Source organism: Ptychodera flava, chromosome 1 (genome assembly GCF_041260155.1).
Source record: "Ptychodera flava strain L36383 chromosome 1, AS_Pfla_20210202, whole genome shotgun sequence".
Classification (NCBI taxonomy): domain Eukaryota; kingdom Metazoa; phylum Hemichordata; class Enteropneusta; family Ptychoderidae; genus Ptychodera; species Ptychodera flava.
Window position 1 is genome coordinate 24,434,420 of NC_091928.1, and position 20,202 is coordinate 24,454,621.

Sequence of the window (20,202 nt, forward strand, 5' to 3'; positions counted from 1 at the left end):
AGCAAATTTAACCCAGATGCACAGCCAATTATTGAGTTCTGCAGGTCCTTGTTTGTGAAGTAACATCACATCATTGTTTTTGCAAAATTTCAAGACTACAAGAATATGCAACTCTATCGAAATCAGCATGTACGTTGTTTCAAAAATCTAAATTATTCTAAATTGATTAAAAATTAAATATTCAGCATTTGAGACGTTACTCAAGGTGGAGCTGCACGTTAACAACACATTTTAAAGGAACATTTCTCATCAAAGATGACAAATAAACCCCTCATACAGAGAATCTAAAATTTAGTATGATAGAAATGGTTTAGTCGAAGAATAAAGGGAAGAAAACTTCAATTTTAGTATGTCAAAAACAATGCTTCACTTGAAACAAGAGTATATGTAGAAAAGAAAGACTATTTAATTTTGCATTATCTATCCTCATTCTAAAATGGCATTGGTAACAAAAAATAGCTTTGTCAAATAGTACTTACAGAATATAATGTGAAAAATTCAGAAAATCTGAGCCAGGCAGAGTGGAGTTAAATTCTTACAAAATCTTGAAATTGATAGAAAAGAGAAGCAAGGAAATTTTGATGATTTGCATAAATTTGCATAAGTTAGTTTTCATCTCCCAACTTATGACTTATGACTCCCAATCAACATTTTAATATTGGGTTAACAATTACTGAATATTCAATGAATATTTTCAAAAAGTAATTTTCAGCAACATACCCTGTGTTTCGTACAGCATCCACTTAAAATCAAAGCAGATACACAAGAAATCATATCTATGAAAATAATCAAAAGGTGATCCATTGGGTAAACCAAATGAAACTTAAATGCAGTCATGACAGTAATTATAAGTAACAACTCGTACTTAACAGTCCTTAAGATAAGAATACATGATGGAATATGTTACTGTGAAAAACATAAATGCAAAGTCCATGATTTATTTTATCTTCAGAGCAATACGGCGGCAAAACATTAAACAGACCTTACCAAGATGTGATATTTAATGACACATTGTTTTGACTCAATGCGAAAACGCTGGTCACGGTAAAGGTCATAAACAATGTGCATAAAGGTCCTGAATGGAGGTTTGGGCGATGTCAAATCGGTAAACCAATTCGGTGTTCTGACACAGACCTAGGCCTGTAGAACCCGGGTGCCGGTAAACTTCTTGGAACATACGAAAGGCAATTGTCGAGTTAGACTTACCTTAATTTATAAAAAAACAAACAAACAAAATAAATAAATAAATAAATAAATAAATAAATAAATAAATAAATAAAAATATGAAAAAAAATATAATCGAAGTATGCGATTTACTGCGCTTAATTATGCCATGGTGATTTCTTCTACGATGTAATCTTTCGTCAACCTCTGGAATGATATCAAATGAAGTCACGACTGCTGCACTGAATGACACGAATTACAATACGACGCAAGGATCAGATGGTAGCTGGTAATAAGAGATTTATCCGTACTCAGTAAAAGGGAGGGGAGGCTGAATTTAGGAGTTTATTTGTCATTAAGTCACGGTATCAATATCAAAATATGTAAAAGTGTTTCATTCATATATATATATATATATATATATATATATATATATATATATATATATATATATATATATATATATATATATATATATATATATATATATATATATGTACGACGTTTCCACAGAAATCAACACAATACGCGCGACAATACTTGCATATCGGTGAACTCCGGATTGGGGAGAACTTTTATTGAGTTATTTACGTGTTATTAGAATTGTTTTTAATCCAAATCCTCCCTCTGCTTCAAAACCCTCCCGATTTTGATTTCGCTTAATCATCCCGTACAAACAGAGCGGAGAGAGACCGCAATTTCGTTTATTTACATGTATAGTGAAAGTTGTCGCGTCAACAGGGCCGCCCGAGCGACTTCATTTTTACGCTCGTTTACGCTCACCTGTTCGGAAGAAGATTTTAGTGGGTTAACGGTGGAATGTTTGCTAGACCTCGTCAAGAGCTATACTTTAACAATGACTGAACAAACAAGCCAACTTTTGTCAATCCTGTGTAATGTAGCTATACCTAAAACATTGTTGTTCCTCATGCCTTTCACATTTTTACGTCGGCAACATCACATTGTGGGCAGAGAGCGACAGTCAGTATTCGTTTATGATTTTTACTTTCAAGTTCTAGTTCTTGTTCTAGTTCTAGTTCGGAAACAATCCAAAACTGATGAAGTTTGCTGCATAACATCATGGCTTATATTTTAGAATATACTTCACCGGGATAAAACCATATGGGTATGGGCATATGCTAGAGCTGTATACCTCTTGAGGGCCCGAGCGGAGAAGAGTCATACGCAAATGTTTAAGCAATATCAGATGTATCGACAATAATTTTAAAGAAGGCAGTATCATCTTTAACGTAAGCATGGCGGGGACTGTCGATCTGAGATAATGGCACGAATAATGGACATCCGCTAGCAATGTTCATGTCATTTATTGGTCTTTGAAACGAACTAGAAGTAGGATCAGGTCTGAATGCATCGATGACGTGTTCTATGTTGTTCTGATCAAGCCACATGAAGGTGACCTTCTGTCTGAATGGCCAGCGAAGAAGACCATCAAAGGGTTGCTTCATGATGACAAAGAACATTGACACGTGATTACCTTTCCCCATCCCATCTCCATTCAGGTATATCCGGGCACGCATTTTGTAACCATGGCGACTGGTGAAAAAACATGGTGAATAGATTGATGCTGTTTTGCCGCTTCTGGCCTCATTTAATTTTCTTGTGAAATCACTAATTTTCCAAATTAAAATTCCGTCATAAGAGACCATCTCAAGAGATTGAATGCGAAGATCTTGCTCAGCAAGAGCAACATCCTTCAATGCTATAATTCTATCTTGTGCTTTTATTTTCCTTCTAACGACTCTATAAGCTCCCTATCCTGCCGGCGTTGCCTTTCAAAAGCTCTCAACTGCTGTGCATCCCTTTCTATTTGACCATTGAGAACTGCTACAATGCCTTCGTAAGTTGAAATCTTAGATTCGAACATTGACAAGTTCCTATTCAGTTTATCTAGCTTGGAATTCATTGGAAATAAATCAGTTTGACTATTTGCTGCAGCTTTTTGATCTGTGTGAAGATAGTTGTTAGCCGATTGGCGCACCTTTCCTTCACATTCACGTAAACCCCCTTGTAACTCCTTGATTGATTTGCATGAGTTTTAGTCTGCTTCTCTAATCCATCGAGGGCTGCTCTATGTTTCTGGGCGTCTTCAACATCGGCCGTAAATTTTACAATGCAATTGCACATTAGGTCCTGGTGAGTGATGGTATTTTGCTTGCAGTGTTCTTCTAATTTCTCCTCTTGTGTCTGAAAGAGAGGTAACACATGTGAAAAAATAATAACACAGGAAAAGTCTTCGCACATATTCATAAGATTGGGATCTCTACGTGATGTTACGTGTATAAGAATTAAGGCTATAGCCTGTCGACTGCTAGATACACTATATAAATTTACTAACCAAAGCGTTACATCCAATAGGTTTGAATGTACAGGTGACCAACTTGCTAGGGCAATCTCCCCTCTCTTGGTCTTGATGCCTCGTCAGCTGTAGACAGAGTGTATAAGCTTACGGGTGAATGAACCTCATATTTTACTATATATCCGGTTAAGAGACACTACAAAAATCAAATTATCAAAATTCAATAGTAATAATTCTATCTCGGTAATAAATTTCCTCTGGTGTCTCTTAAGGGTATTTCTGACATTGCTCTAGCTACTCAGTAGAAGCTTTTATAAAATGTAATTTAGTTATAACAGCAATATTTTGCACACCAAAGAGTAACTGAAGAATGCAAGGACTAACCAGTAGGCTGTACAAGCTAGTAGGTTAAATTGAAAGATGGAAATTTAAAAACACATAACTGCTCTTGCAGAAACGGTTTTTAATTAGAAAGGAGTCAATTTTATAAGATATACACTTTCTCATGCTTATGGTGTCTTTCTGGTACAGAAGTTGAAAGGTACATGATTACTTTCATTCTGATCACCCTAATACATTCAAATGTGCAAGCCTGAGGATCAAGCCAATCAAACCTTTCTAAAAAGGAGGTTTATAATGTCAAATCAATCGGGATATCGTAATTTTCATTAACACTTGGGTCACTAATATTTGAGACATTTTAATATCAATGTTTGCCACAGAAAAAGTCAAAAGCTGAATCTAGCGTTGTGAGCAACAAAAATAAAATGTGCAAACATCTGAAAAGGTCATTCTAAAAACTCTGTCAACTTGAAATTGAATTTCAAATTCGTCAGATGTTCTGATTCAGAGATTTAACCGTCTAAAACGTTGACATACCACTTTGGACTACGGACATGTAGAAAAAATCAGCCAGATAGGTATTTAAATTCCGCAAAATTTAAATGGAAGAACAAATCTTAATTACCATATAGTCTATCATCACAGTTGTTTAGAAGGATTAATCTCATATTTAAAAACGAAATATGTTCGAAAGTACAAAACGCTTGGAATGGTTACTGGTATCTATATTATAGAATTTATGAAAATGGTAGTCTCCAAACGATATCACTAGCATCAGAGCTGAATATACTGACCTCTCTCCGAGGAAGTGTTATTTTTCTACAAAACTGACATTCCACTGGATATTCTTGGCATTCCCGTCGATGACTCTAGAATACAAGGGATTAGGCAAATAGTGTAAATATCTTAGATAATATCACACTTTACTCGATCTTCACATCCTAAGAAAGTCACATATTTTCCAACGCGATTTAAAAGATATTCAGCGCAATAAGACGAACCTTCTTTTCTATTTACTTTTTTTCGAATTCAAAAACAGTAATGCCATATTCTTGACTAGTAGGATGCAACGTGTCGATTGTGACCTACTCACATTTATTTCTTAAGGTTTATACTTAATGGAGACAGCGGAGAACACATTTAACACCACAAAATGTAAACCATATGTACTTTCAGACTACCAAGCTAAACCTGGTAACTTTCAGTTCACTTTTTATGTCAATGATTTTGGCTGTTTCAATGGATTTTCTTGCAATATTTCGCACTCTTTTCTTTCAAAAATTCTATGAAACAAGCCCTTAAAATAACGTTAGATAAGTTAATATTACCTTAAGCAATTTTAGAGGGTATTCAGTTTTACAATGTGTGCACGTTACAGTTCTCATGAGACATTCGGTGTTTTGATGGTTTTCCAAATTTCTCCTCTGCGTGTAGGTGCCGCACCCTTCTTTGTCACATGGAATTATCTCGAAGTCACAGGAATTTTCATGATTATTCTGTAATTGCACATAAAATTATTCGAGCTGTGAGAGTTGTCACTAGAAATGGCCACTGGTTGGCCGATAGGTCAGCGTCACGCTATTTGCCTGCTTATGGGTTTTAATACATTTAGAAAGAGCAAGTCAACGTGAAGTGTCATAGATCAAACTGGTATAGATAGAATATAAACGTTCGCAATGTAAATACGAACAGACTTCAACAAGCCATCACTCACTTAGCAAATGAACGACTGACGGATGTATAATAACATGAGGAATGGAGAGGAACACACCGACAAAGACAACGATATACGCTATAGAAAAGGGGAGCATCCGTGACTTTTGAGAAAATAACGGTAAGGATACCGTTCAGTTTTGTTGGTCAGAGCAATCAGGCCTGTAACTAGTACTTTCCATTTTTTAAATGGAACGACCGTCGTTGTCATTGTACAAAGTCAAGTTATTTGCAGTTTGTTTACACCACATCCCTAAAGCTTTACTTAAAGTATCTATCCGAGCAACAATCTAAATATGAACCCTTGGCCACTATCTTCTAAGGAAAGATCATGTTACTAAACTCCCGAGGCTACATATGAAATGCATTCATAATTACAAAGATACGCACATATAAATGCACGCTATATAATACATACATACATACATACATACATACATACATACATACATACATACATAATACATACATACATACATACATACATACATACATACATACATACATACATACATACATACATACATACATACATACATACATACATACATACATACATACATACATACATACATACATACATACATACATACATACAAATACAGATAGACAAACAGCACAGATAGACGTTGATCACTTGGTGTACCTACAGCTGACAATGCTTGTGAAGTCGAAATAATGATGAAGAAGGGACGTTAGCTACAGAAAGACGAGTTTACAGATCAGATTGAGAAAGGGCACTCAAGAAATACATGAAATATTAACTAATAAAGGAATGAAGACATTCTTATCAGAGTCACAGCTTGTACACCAAGGAGTCTGGAGAATCGTTTACCACAGCGTGTTATGTTCGTTGTAGAAATTGCAAGGCCAGTATCAAACGGTACTCCAGTCTGCACTACAATAAATGCCTATAAATCTTTATTGATAGCCGCTGTTGATGCATATTTGCTGGTCAGAATCCAAGGGGTAAGAAATATGGCTGTTGCTCTTTTCTGCGAGCAAACAGCCTGACATTTTTAATGTTTGTGACTAACCTCGTAGTCCCTGAATATTCCTTTCCATGGGCAATCTACATTTATGCACTTTACTTCTCGCCCTCCAAGCTCTCGGTTGATGGCACGATCGGGAAAACTCTATGAAAAAAGGAAGTGACGATCAGAAAAATCAAACTCCCACTAATTCAAAATATTAACTAACATCAGCAGGAGTTCAAATACCTTCTCACCGTTTACGAGAAGGGTGATAGTGTTTTAGTTTCTCAAAGATTTTTATGCTTTCCAAAGTCATCTACAGAATGACTTCACAGAAAAACTGGCATTATCTACAAATTTCCTTTCGTACACACCATGAGAGAGAGAGAGGGGGGGGGGAATGTATAGCATAGAGAGACACGTACAGCAACAGAGAAATATACATACAGCGATCTTCATAACTTTATTTTCAGAGATCGTTTTCATTTAGTACAAGGAATTGAGCAAGCCACGTGGTGTTCCACTAAAACGAATAATGGCCGAATGTATGCAATGAAAATGTGTAGCTGACACAATATCTGCTCCTTTATTGTGCCGCGTAGATGTATATTTTAATATATTTTCAAAGTGTGAATTTATCATCCTTGAGTCCGTATGATTTTCTTGTGGTTTACTTTATTCATGATAATCAGCTGAACACGAATAAGTCATTGGTCTGGCAACTACCATTTGATTCTGCTTCAGAGTGTTTGTTGCACTTACAGCTCCTTCTTCGAGATACGAGTTAGGACATCCTTCGTTTTCACAAGCCTTGCAGACGGTATTTGGGACCCTGAAATAAAGGTGTTTTTAATATTAGAATATATGGCGACCCAGGAGAACCCAAAGAAGATCACTGCTAAAGTTACATAAAGATACCGTCGATATACCGACTTAAATTAATTCGAAAACGGAAATGGTGAGAATTTATTTTCAAGTAGCGCCTGTTTAGTTTGTCAGGGTAACAAATAATTTTGAAAGTATAGCACAGTGCCACCAACGGTATCCTGAACTATTCGTTGCGATTTCCCTCTGTTAGGATGTATGTTGCATCAGTACATGTACTACACCCGATGATGATTTTAATGCATGCAGCGTTGAAAAATACCTAAACAGGTTCTTTAAGCATGTGTCACAGTAGCGGTGTCCGCATTGACTCTGAGCTGCCTTCCTTAGCACGTAGGTACATGCTTCACACATGTACTTTTCCTCAGGTTGCTTAACAAATATCTGTGGCGAAAATCCATTCGGTTTAGGTTTGCTATTTTCAAGATTCTCGTCCATAACGTCACCTGTACGGATTCTCTGCGTTCAGAATTTCAAGAGACTGCAAGTACAAATTCCATATGAGAATTACATCGTTTATATTTATAAGGAGCAACGACTTTGTTATCGTTCACTAAGCTAGGAAACTTCCTCTCAAAAAGGCAAACAAACAAAATAAGAAAAAAACACAAAACAAAAACAACATAAACAATAAGAAAATAACCAAAGAACAATTCTTTACCCTCTGCTTCGGGAAATAGTAAATTTAATTTTGGTGAAGCACTGTCATGAAAAGGTAATATGCTTTCATATAGTGGGTTCTGTTAAACGGCAAGCTTGAGCATTTTGTTGCGAATATTAGACCTCTTAGGGAAATCAGGCATGACATCCAAAGCTTTACAAACACTTTACACAATGCCGTACGCTAAGTGTATTCAGAATGTGTCCGTACTCGCTAAATCAGATTAGAGGAGTGCAAGTTAAATTAAGCAAGCTCCACATTTACTCCAACTATATACCAAATAATCATTGTAACAACGAATTGGATGTTCAAGGATGGGATGGGATTGTTCACAAGGCACTGAAATATCCTGAAGCATTCAAACTCTATAGGTAACTGATTCGTTTTGATGGAAAGGAAATAATACTTACAAATATTACTATAAGATACTTTAATTATTTCAAACACGGAAATAAAATGGTCTTCGCTGCTGCAGACCTACAATGAGAAAGAAATTGTCAATATGGAGCAACAGACAACAATGGGAAAATGCGGATATCGACGACTGATCTCGTGGAATGAAGTTAAACAAAGAAGCAAGCAAACAAACAAAAACAAACAAACAAACAAACAAACAAATAACAAATAATAAATAATAAATAAATAAACAGCGAACAAACCAGACATAAAAAGTTACAGCAACAATGACCAAATGAGCATCAGTTCACAAACGGAGTTATAAACATGCAGTATATATGAACATAAATTATGCAAGTACACATGTACATGTAAGTTAACAAGGCTTTGAAAAATACGATTTGTGAGGAAGACTTGGCTCCGGTGACGGGATTGACCATATTACAACGACAGTCAGCATTGCAAGGTCTCAAGGTACATGGGAACAATTTGTACAGGCTTGAAGCATTTCCCGTCCCAACTGGTCAGACAATGTTTTCCATAACAGGCTTGCAACATCTTTTTTTTCTGAAATCCTTCAGCCCCCTCCCGGAAATCAGATAGTCCAGCCCTACACTGCAAATTCTTCTGGCTAGAAATTTAACCAATTAATTTGTAGGTGGCTTGTGGGTGAACCAGTGTGTATATGTTTGAAATATTTCGGTTTGCCCGAAATCCACTAAGATTTTTTGGTTTGAAGTCACGCCACCACACAGAGTATGAATGGCATGTATTCATACCAATACATAAGTGGCTTATTATCAAGCCAGTCATGGCATAAATTTAAGCCGAATGGCTTCTTTTTAAGCCCCTCAGAATATAATTTATTGGTTTAAAGTTGAGCCACTGGCGTCGTTGGTTTGTTTATATACCGACAATTTCATTGGCTCATCTTTAAGCCAACTACGAGTGGCAACTTTGTGAGTATGGTTAAAGTTTAAACCATTCAAGCACTTGAGATTAATCGGCTTATTTTCAAGCAATTGTCATGACAGTCACTGGTTAGAATTGTACATCATGTCACTACATTGATAACAGTGAGGACGATGAGCATCCATGCCTGAATTCTGTTTAATTTTGTAGTACGAAACAATTTTGTGAAGTTTCCAATTTAACAGAAGACATGGACTTGCTTCAAGGTTGTAGGCATAAGGTTATAAATATCAAAACAATAAATTGAACTGACAATACTGAAATATCGTTGATCGCAAATGACGTCATTTTCTTTCATTAACATGCAAAAATAAATGTAGGGCCTATGTATGGGGGCCCGTTCAAGTCAAAATTATGTTTTATTAATTTTAGCATGTTAGAATTAATTTTATGTAGACTGGAATTAATTTACTAGCACCTCGAATTAATTGTATGTTTCTTTTAATTTATTTTATATGCTTTAATTAATTTTGTGTAGTCATGCCGAATTAATTTATGTGTTCCAATTGATTATTTCTGCTTATCTTTGCTGTAATCAATTTTATGTAGTCTAGAATTAATTTTGCTAACATTTCAAATTAGGCCAAAGTAATTAAATTCTTTGTTTGCGTCCACTCTAAATGGGGAAAAGGTACGCGTCTAAGCGGCTGAAAAACACACAAGAAAATTAACACAATGTAATTTGATTGCAGCAAATAAGAAATTGTTACAAAATTTTAGTTCAGAAAAGCTAAGCGGCCATGTCCTTAATTTCCTATTCAAATACACTGTGTGTGTTTTTCATGAAAACCTTAAAATATCTAAGCGGTTGGGACGCAAAACAAAGAATTTAATTACTTTGGCCTTATTTATATGTTTTTATGTGCCGTAATTAATTAAAGCGATGAAATTCGTTTCTTCGCTTCGATAAAGTTTGTATGTGCAATGTATGATAGTGAGCATGCGTGCGTGAGTGCTTCACGAAATCTACAACGTGTGGAGTGGTCTCAGTCAGAAAAATGTAACAACTTAGCCGGCTATTGAACCACTCTTTTTGGAGTGGAGATTTAGCCGAGTGGTTCTCTCTGTGGCCTCTCCGCTAGGCGACTGATGCCGTATGTTGTGGTTCGAACCCGATTGAAAACTAGCCGTATTTTATGTAGTCTATATTTAATATATTAATTCCTTCAATTAATTTTGGGTTGAAAATGTTTTCAGGTGCTGCAATTAATTTAATGTGTGCTAGAATTAATTTCTACTAGTGTCTTGAATTAATTTTGTGTTCGGTCGAAGTAATTATGTGTGTTCGCTCGAATTAATTATGTGTTTGAGCGAATTAATTATATGTGTTCGCTCGAATTAATTATATGTGTTTGCTCGAATTATTTTCGGCCGATCCCACAGTCCTTTGCGCACGCTTTCTTAAATCAATATGGCAGCTCCCGACCGGAGTGGTATTATTCAGGCGCTCGAACCGTGATCTGTGAAAATGGAAATCAATAAACTGATCACAAAAACTTTTGTAGTGTCTCCTGTCTGAGGGATCGTGTATGTGATTGCCCATAGAGCGAAGCCCGACCAATTTTGTGTTTACGTCAGACGCGAACGTTCACCCTTTCTATCGGGCTTTGCCAATCATCGTGTACTGTAGGCTTAGTGTAGTGCAGTGTGTACCGTAAGCGTACGCAGCATTCGAAAATGAAATCTGCCGAACAGATATCTACGAATATGAAAACCAATAAAGAACTTAACAATGACCACTACACAAGGAAATGTCTCCAAGCTTGAATACTGTCAAATGTCCCTAATTACAAATATAGCATTCGGCAGTTTCACCTCTATCTGTATATACATAAACAGATAGACACAAGCGCAGCGCTTAAACTGTCGCTACACGAAGCCGGCCTGTATACCGGAGGAGAAAGCAGGCCGGCTTCGCGTAGGGACAGTTTAAGCGCTTATTATTAGCGTACGCGCGATAAGAAGTCTGGTTCGAGAGTGGTTCATACTCATATATTACTTCAACCCCCCCCCCCATATTAGCTTTTCCGCACATATGATCCTTGTACTACGACCTTTTAAGATGATGTATTCTCAGTGAGTAAGATATGCCACAAAATGGGTACACATGAATTATATGTTTACCTGGTTTTGTTAGCTTGATTGTGGCTCAGTACTGTTATTCTTATATCTCAATTAGCCACAACTTGCGGGCTTTTTTCCAGCATTTTTTTTTCAGCCCATCAACTGCAGTTTCCCATTCAAGTCATTGGAGCATGATGATCCCTACATGGGTGGGATGAGAATTCGTTTGTCAGTTATAAAGATTATCATCAGAAATGTACAGGCTGTGTTTACAAGCATAATATGGCAGTTTAGTATGCTGAAGGAAGGTCAAGAAACTGTAACTCATAAACAGTACTGAAATACTGAAAAAGTAGCCAAAAATTACAGTTAATGGAGCCTAATTTTCTTATTTCAAATTTCATCGCTTATGTGGGGTACACGTATGTCATCAATGATGAGTGTTGTATAGACAGAGTTTTAAATTCTTCCTCAAAGTTCTTTCCAACTTCTTTGCAAGTCTCAAAAGAACTTTGCACTGTGACTCTAATATATTTTGCCTTTGAATAAATTCATTTTGATATTCTGGAATTGAAATTCATCATTGTGGCATTCAAACCATAGTTTTACTCATTTTTGCCATTTCAATGATGGAGCAAGGCCTATGACAATGGCAATGGCTTTTGAGAGCTATCTTTTTCATGCTAAGAGACAGTACTTTGAATAGTCATTTCAGGTTGTTTGTGCACCAGGAAAGAATTAAGGCCTTATGACCGTCGCAAAAATACTCTGGCAATTCGACCAGCCGAGTTTCCATAACTTTATTTTTATTCTATCAATTTGCCTTTTCGTAAATCATATTTTTCTCCGGTTGAACTTATGGAGTGAGTTCAGTATTGATGTTTCCTTAACCCTGAGTGCTGCAATTTTTCCCACCAAAGATTTGGTGTAACAATATAACCAATTTAAATGAATTTTTCTGTAAGTTTTTTCCATAATTGTGAACCAAATGGACATCACAAGTCATTAATTACAGTTTCTTATCAAACCTTTGGCAAAAATCTGAAGAAAATGACTGGGGTAAATTTAAAAAAGGCGGAAAAAATTGACCGTGGCACTCAAAGGGTTAATTGCCTTCATTGTACAATTAGCTGGATACTGAGTGTTTTACCAAAGAGCTAATCTTGTACCTAAAATTTTTAATGTTTGCATCTATTTATTCCACACTGTAAATCTATGCGACGTGTGACGCGTTTAGAGATTAAACGCCAGCGTTTAAAAATTAAACACCTGTGTTTATTAAAGTGTCGATGTGTTTAGAAACTAAATGCCTGTGTTTATTAGCATATCCCAACTGTGAGTTCCATGATCACGGGGGACTCTGACATGTTTCCTATTTAAAGTTTACTCGACGAACTTGTGCGTATTATAAAATTTTATCATTTAACATACTTATTGTAAATTATATGTTAAAATATTAACTTTCAAAATATTACATCATTGCCGTTCGTGTAATTTTATTTAATATCGATTCGGTTATATAAAATTCTCATTAATTCATTATTTCACATGGAAAAATACACTATATAATATTTAGAGATATATTTTTTATGCTAAACATAAACGTAATGTACATGCAGCTAGTGAATATAAACGCCGGTGTTTAATACGTCCTCTGTTGTAAACACAACCGTAAACACCTTATGTGTTACTCTCCCATGTTGCACTGCGGCTTTGCAGGGGGTAGCGCATGCGCGTAAGTCATAAACAGTGGCGCGTCCTACGAAGATGTCTGCTGCGTTTCGGACTCGCCGTTTTGACGTCCGTTTTCGACAGGAAGAGCATAATTCAGGTAATTATATTAATGTTTATCTGTAAACACCCAAGCTTATAAAGCGTTTGAATGATTATCGTTTATTTTTGAAGATCTCTTTATTGATAATTTTCACGCGCAGTTCTAGTGCCAATACAATACGATGGCAATGCAAATTGCCTATGTATATAGATCATAACATTGCCGTCACATTGAAGGTGTACGATGTAGATTCCGGACATATTATTTGGGACAGATGATACATCTTTTGGATTGAAAACTATATTGTAATTAATACCGACAATAAAAACAAAAGGGTTCTGTCATAATATTGGATTAATACTGCGCGTGACAAACTGGTATTTTTATCAGTCTATATGCAAATAAGGTAATCGATATGCAAATTTAATAAACAAGGTCTTTGAGCTATGTGAGGGGTACTACTTGTAAATATCTCTTCGAGTATATGATTGCAGACCGTTTATATTTATTTTATTCCGACGATTCGGGCTGAACTGACTGCTGTTTTCAACGTTTTGCCGATTCTAATGTTGGGTACTATTTTTAACCCAATTAAAAACCACATTTCGCTGCAGTTTGTTTTAAATTTACCTATGGTATTTAACAACTTATTTTCTTGTGCAATAACAGTCCTAATAAGTGATAATATGCAAACTCTCATGAATGTGTGGTTGACCTCATTTAGATTTTTTTCAAATGGTGATGAATATGTATATTTGTATTTTTAAGGTGATGTTTGTTGTTTTTTTTGGTTAAAAATATCTTAATATCATCTTCAAATCTACTGCCAGATAGCTTTGATATTTTAGATTAAGGTGTATTGGGTTTACCTATTTCAGATTTATCAAATTGTGCAGAAATATGCAATTTTTTACTTTTATGCCTAAGGCAAATTTTGTAATTTTTGGTCAATGTTTTTTTTTTTTTTGATAAAACCGCTTGTTTGATAGCTTTGATATTTTGGTAACAGGTTCAGAGTGATGATCAAAATATCATATATTAAAATTATGATGAAATCTAAGCTACTTTGTATTTTGGGGCAATTTTTCCATTTTTTGGACAAAAAATTTGTTTCTCAAAATGTAATCATCTGATAGCTTTGATATTTGGTATGCAGGTTTATGGAAAGCCATAGCTGTCTTATTATGTATGAGAACTATATGTCACCCCAATTAAACGTTATACGATGCAGATATGACATTATGTGATGTGGTTATAGCATTATGTGATGAGGTTATACAATTATGTTGTGAGGTTATAGCCTTGTGTGATGAGGACAAGCCGTTATGTGGTGAGGTTATGCCATTATGTGGTGACGTTATAGCCTTATGTGATGAGGTTATAACCTTATGTGATGAGGACATGCCATTATGTGATGAGGTTATGCCATTGTGTGATGAGGACATGCCATTGTGTGATGAGGTTATGCCATTGTGTGATGAGGACATGTCATTGTGTGATGAGGACATGCAAATATGTGGTGAGGTTATGCAATTATGTGATGAGGTTAGCCAATCATGTGATGCAGACAATTCATTTCACTGTGTTGTTATTTCATTATGTATGCCAGACAAGCCATTACGCTGTGTGTTGTATCTTTACGATGCTGACACTGGCCATTACGTTATGGTGACTCTTCATTATGATGTGATGTTACTTCTTTATGATGTGAGGAGGGCGCTATTTACTTGTCATTGAGGGCGCTCAATTTCTAGGTACTAAGTACTAAGTAAAATGGTGGACGACGATGTATCACGTTCTCTCACGGTCCCTCCACAAAACGGATATATACTAAGAACAGCGAATTTGTCAAGTTTCCTCCGCAGATTTCAGGAGGAAAGAATTGATAGTTCAACGATATTGTCCCTGACCGATGGAGAGTTGAGTCGATTAGGAGTCACCGCCATACTTAGGCGATCGTGTGAGACTTGGAGAATTATGTAGATAGGAATCATCAAGGAGTATTCTTCCAACGACACAACGCAGCTGGCTCTGGTACTAGTGCCAGTGTTACTGCAAGAACAAGCCGCATCCGCAGGGAGCGATCATTTCTGTTTTCGCATCATCATAGTCCAGCGGAACGCAGGTGAAATCGAGGAATTCGTGCAAAGAAATGTAAAAGTACATGGACTGGACAGTTTGTCCACGTTTGTCTACGTCTGTCTTGCTGACCGTGACGTCAATCAATAGCGTCCTATCTTCCTAGCTGCAGTACAGTAGCTCGAGGTTTTGCCTGGGTATTTGGGTCGGACGGCAAAACCAGACTGCCGTCCGACCCAAATACCCAGGCAAAACCTCGAGCTACTGTACTGCAGCTACCTATCTTCCGAGATAAAACATACTAACTCGAGCTGGGTTGGGACACAGATTAGCCCTGCGTACAGGTCTGTGTGTTCCCGGCGTTATACGGCCTCCACCACCGTATAACGCCGGGAACACAGAGACCTGTACGCAGGGCTAGGACACAGGTATGTGGAGTTGCCGTCCGGGGTTGCCGTGTAGTATACCCTTTCTATGTGTACTATACGGCAAGTACTCCACGTACCTGTGGGTTGGGACTGAAACGACTAACTTTAGACAGCGAGTGTAAAAGTAGAGACTTGATGCACACATTGATGTCTGATTCTGGGTTTCCACAACTACGTTGTTGAATATAGGCCTAAATTTTCATCATTTGTGAGGAGAAAGAAAAACTTGTTTCGACTTGTGCAAAGAAAGTACATATTAGGCCGTAGAGATGTTAAAATACCCGTATATATATATATATATATATATATATATATATATATATATATATATATATATATATATATATATATATATATATATATATATATATATATATATATATATATATATAAACAACATGAAGTGTAGGTTGAACTTGATTGGTTGAAAAAAAAACAACATGTATAGCATAGTGAACTGTTGACAGTTCAGAATTTCTTATGTCACAGTGCATTTGTATGTTGTATAGCTTGCTTTAGGTAGGGCTTTGGAGTAGGCAGTTGTGAGATTTTTTAAGGCAACACCAGTTTCATGCCAATAAGGTCAATCATATTCTTGGTTTAAATTGAAAGCAAATTAAGGACAGACAGAATCAAGCTGAAATATAGAACAACAATTGTGTTTGGTGCCTTGTGATGATGTTTTGAATCATTTTGACCCCTTCGAAAATTGAGTTGTCAATGTGAATTTGAATCCCATCCAAATGTCAAGATCTGATATGAATATTACTTGTATATGCCTGTTATCAGTAAATGTGTCTAAATTGTCATCACCAGTACGGTTAGTGATTTGTACATATGGTTGGGACAGTGGCGAGGAAAAATGTCCAAATTTTTGTACTTGATTGAGGTTTTCACTCAAAGTTGGAACACAAGCTTGCAAGGTCTTGCTATTGATTTTATCAGATAGATATGCAAAAATGTTGTATTTAGTAAAGATTCAAATACTCAAAGCACCCATTTTGATTCAGCCAAACTTGTGTTATTTGCTCTCATATCAGATTTGTGAGACAAGCTTTTAAAACCCAATTAGTGTATTTTGAAATAAATTTAAATTGTTCAGTCTATAAAAACAAAAATTGTTACTTTTAAGGTGTTATACATCAATAGTCAGGTACCTAACCACTCAGCTAAAAGCAATTAGCATTTTTTTACTTTTTCTTTGATGATTTCATCACTGAAGGTTTGTTTTGTTTCAGGAATATCATCAGTAAAATACCAGTAAGAGTAATGAGAGTAATTCCATTGACAACAGCTGATTAATTCCAAAACTTTCACACTTCAAATGTATTTCCACCATACATAGTTAACTTATGTTCTAAAATCTGTGGACATAAGTCTACATCTACTTTGCACTTTTGAAATGAAATAACAAGTCTGTCTATAATAGGCTGTCATAGTGGTGATTTCTCTAAGAAAGTGTTTTTGTGGGTCATTTGTCAAGAATAGCTTCAAGTGGTTACATAATCGGCTGGCAAATGTGCTGTTTCTGTAAGTTGCTATATTCAGTGGAGTTCCACCTTTTTACTAAGTTTAATAAACGTGTTATACTAACATACTGGTTTTCACTGTGATATGTTTATCGTTGACATTATATAAAGTAAATGTTTGTATTGATGTCTGTGAGTTGAATGCTGCTACGGTAAGGCCACTATTAAACACGGAAGTAACTAATAAAATAAAGTCCAGCCAGGTGACATATTGTGACCATACATTTATACACAGACTTTTTAAAATATGTAGGACAAGACCAAATGACTGTCATACATGCAGTAAACTGAAAGTTTCTATGAATGACCTAACTTTGCAACGGTGCTAGTAAGTAGGCAACATAGGGCATTAAATCCCACTGGGTGGAAATGTAAAATTTAGGCCACTTCACTTTCTTGCTTCTGATCACAAATATTGAATGGAGTATAAATCTTATTTCTAGAAACTGAAAACAGATACCTTTGAATGAATGCTGTCAAAAGTGTACTGAGATTCTTATAACAAAACTGAGCGGAGTTTTTATCTTATGATTTTTACATGATTAAGGAATGTGACTTGATCATAAACAGAACCTTTACAGCTTCAATAATCATGATAATTCAGTACTCTAAGTAACACAAATTTGTGCTTAAATTTCAAGCATTACAAATGTACAAACACTGATTTGGTGCTAAATTTCTATTTGATGGATTCACGGCAAAGGGAAATATCAACATGTAGGAGATAGTATACAACAACCGTCACGTAGTCTTAAAGCAGAGGTTCACAAAGGTTGAGTTTTAGCTCACATGGTCACACCACCTGAGCTGTTGTTGTAGCGCTTTCTGTCTGTCTGTCTGTCTGTGAATATGATATTTCAAGAAAGGCTGAACAGATTTCAACCAAATTTGGTACAGAGGTTCAAATATCAAATGGCAGGAACTGATTATATTTTGATGGGCGTGGCTTGCATATTAATGAAGTTATCACATTTTTAATTTCTGTTGCATGGTTCTCTATGGGAAGCATGGTGACCGTAGGGTCATAAACCAAGATTTACTGCACCAAATATCATGAAACTTACCATATAAGCTATTTTCTCAATAGTGTGAGATAGTCTGATAAGCACCATATCAATTGAATGCGAATTTGCATTAATGATCTTTTTTAATCAGTGACATAGTTTTAAAACTACCGCATCAAACTTTAAGTAACATTGTACAGATATTAATATGAAAGACACCTGATTGAAGAGTGAGACATTTAGCAGTAACATATCAATTAACAGCTAATTTGCACATTTAACAAATTTAAAGGGACAAAGTCACTCTTTTTCGACCTATTTTCGATATCAAAAATCCATTTAATACTTTCCAAAATTCATAGATGATCTAAGTAATGATTATGCATGCCTTGAAGGATACCGAAAAAGATATTGCTCTTTACACCAATGTTCGATGTCTGTGGAGTCTGCGCGAATTGAATCAACTGCCATGTTTGATTTCCAGCATTTTACGAAGCACGCATGCATGTGCGTGTGCAGCATGGTTGCCATCGTCACGATACTCTGCGTACGCTTTGTGTAAGTGGTCACCAAGATGTTCAGATATTGTCAAACAGTACTTTTTGTACAGAAGTGATTTCAAAGTGCGAAACACGAAGTTGACCTTCTTGAAATGCAAGTGAAGCGAACGATTTAGCCAAGCACAGTGTAGCGCCCATTAGGCAAGAACTCACAGGCATGCGCACAAAAAAAGTTATTGATTTTATGGTACAGACTGATTTTTCCTTTGGCGATAGTTTCATTCATTGTGTCTACGACCTTGATATAAGTTGTGCATGGTCACCAATTCATTCAGCATCTTTCAACATGTCAAACAACATAAATAGTGTCTTGTATCGTACAAAATTAATGAAAAAAATGGTAGAAAAAGAGCGACTTTGTTCCTTATAGCACTGTAAATCAAGAAGCCCTGCTCCAAACTTTATTAAACCTACTGGAGATATCGTTTTCACATATTAAACTATCAAGAGACTTCACAGTTTTTAATTGCCAAACAGTTAATTTGCATATTTAATGAACTGTTCTAAAGTGATATAGAACTTACATTATTGTACCAGAGACGATAAAATGTGGCACAGAATTTGATCCTACAGAAAAGCTCATATTGTAAGATATTTAGCAGTTCCATGTTAATTAAAAGCTAATTTGCATATATAACAAATTAGCACATTTAGTGTAATATAATGCCATACCCTTCTCACATAATGCTGTAACCTCATCACATAATGATACGTCTTCATCACATAATGCTATAGCCTCATCACATAATGACATGTCCTCATCACATGATAGCAAAACCTAATCACATAATCATGTGTCCTCATAATATAATGCTGTAACCTCATAACATAATGGCATGTCCTCATCACATAATGGTATAACATCATCACGTAATTCTACAACCTCATCACATAGTGACATGTCCTCATCACATAATGACATGTCCTCATCACATAATGGCATAACATCATCTTATAATGGCTTGTCCTCATCACATAATGGCATAAGCTCATCACATAATGACATGTCCTCATAACATAATGCTATAACGTCATCACATAATGGCATAACCTCATCACATAATGGCATGTCCTCATCACATAATGCTATAACCTCATCACATAATGGTATAACATCATCACATAATGCTTCAACCTCATCACATAATGACATGTCCTCATCACATAATGACATGTCCTCATCACATAACGGCATAACCTCATCACATAATGGCATTACATCATCTCATAATGGCTTGTCCTCATCACATAATGGCATAATCTCATCACATAATACTATAACCTCATCACATAATGGTATGTCCTCATCACATAATGCTATAACCTCATCACATAATGAC

General features: G+C 35.9%; 1 protein-coding gene and 1 long non-coding RNA gene across 3 annotated transcripts in view; both read right to left on the reverse strand.

Annotated features, from left to right (window-relative positions):
* Positions 1-20,202, reverse strand: part of LOC139135202 (uncharacterized) — a 346,824-nt gene that overhangs the window by 142,846 nt on the left and 183,776 nt on the right. The window lies entirely within an intron of this gene.
* The window catches only part of LOC139133497 (TNF receptor-associated factor 2-like), a 35,626-nt gene continuing 18,317 nt past the window's right edge, over positions 2,894-20,202 (reverse strand). Inside the window, exons 2-10 of one of the 2 annotated variants that reach the window (XM_070700133.1) lie at positions 11,549-11,689; positions 8,467-8,533; positions 7,658-7,876; positions 7,273-7,342; positions 6,574-6,672; positions 5,152-5,319; positions 4,618-4,692; positions 3,521-3,607; positions 2,894-3,369 (exon numbers count right to left, since the gene is read on the reverse strand). In XM_070700133.1, coding sequence (XP_070556234.1) covers positions 3,085-3,369; positions 3,521-3,607; positions 4,618-4,692; positions 5,152-5,319; positions 6,574-6,672; positions 7,273-7,342; positions 7,658-7,833 — 960 coding nt within the window. In that variant the 5' untranslated portion in view covers positions 7,834-7,876; positions 8,467-8,533; positions 11,549-11,689 and the 3' untranslated portion in view covers positions 2,894-3,084. The remainder of the gene's footprint in view (positions 3,370-3,520; positions 3,608-4,617; positions 4,693-5,151; positions 5,320-6,573; positions 6,673-7,272; positions 7,343-7,657; positions 7,877-8,466; positions 8,534-11,548; positions 11,690-20,202) is intronic. The other variant, XM_070700141.1, reaches the window with a different exon arrangement.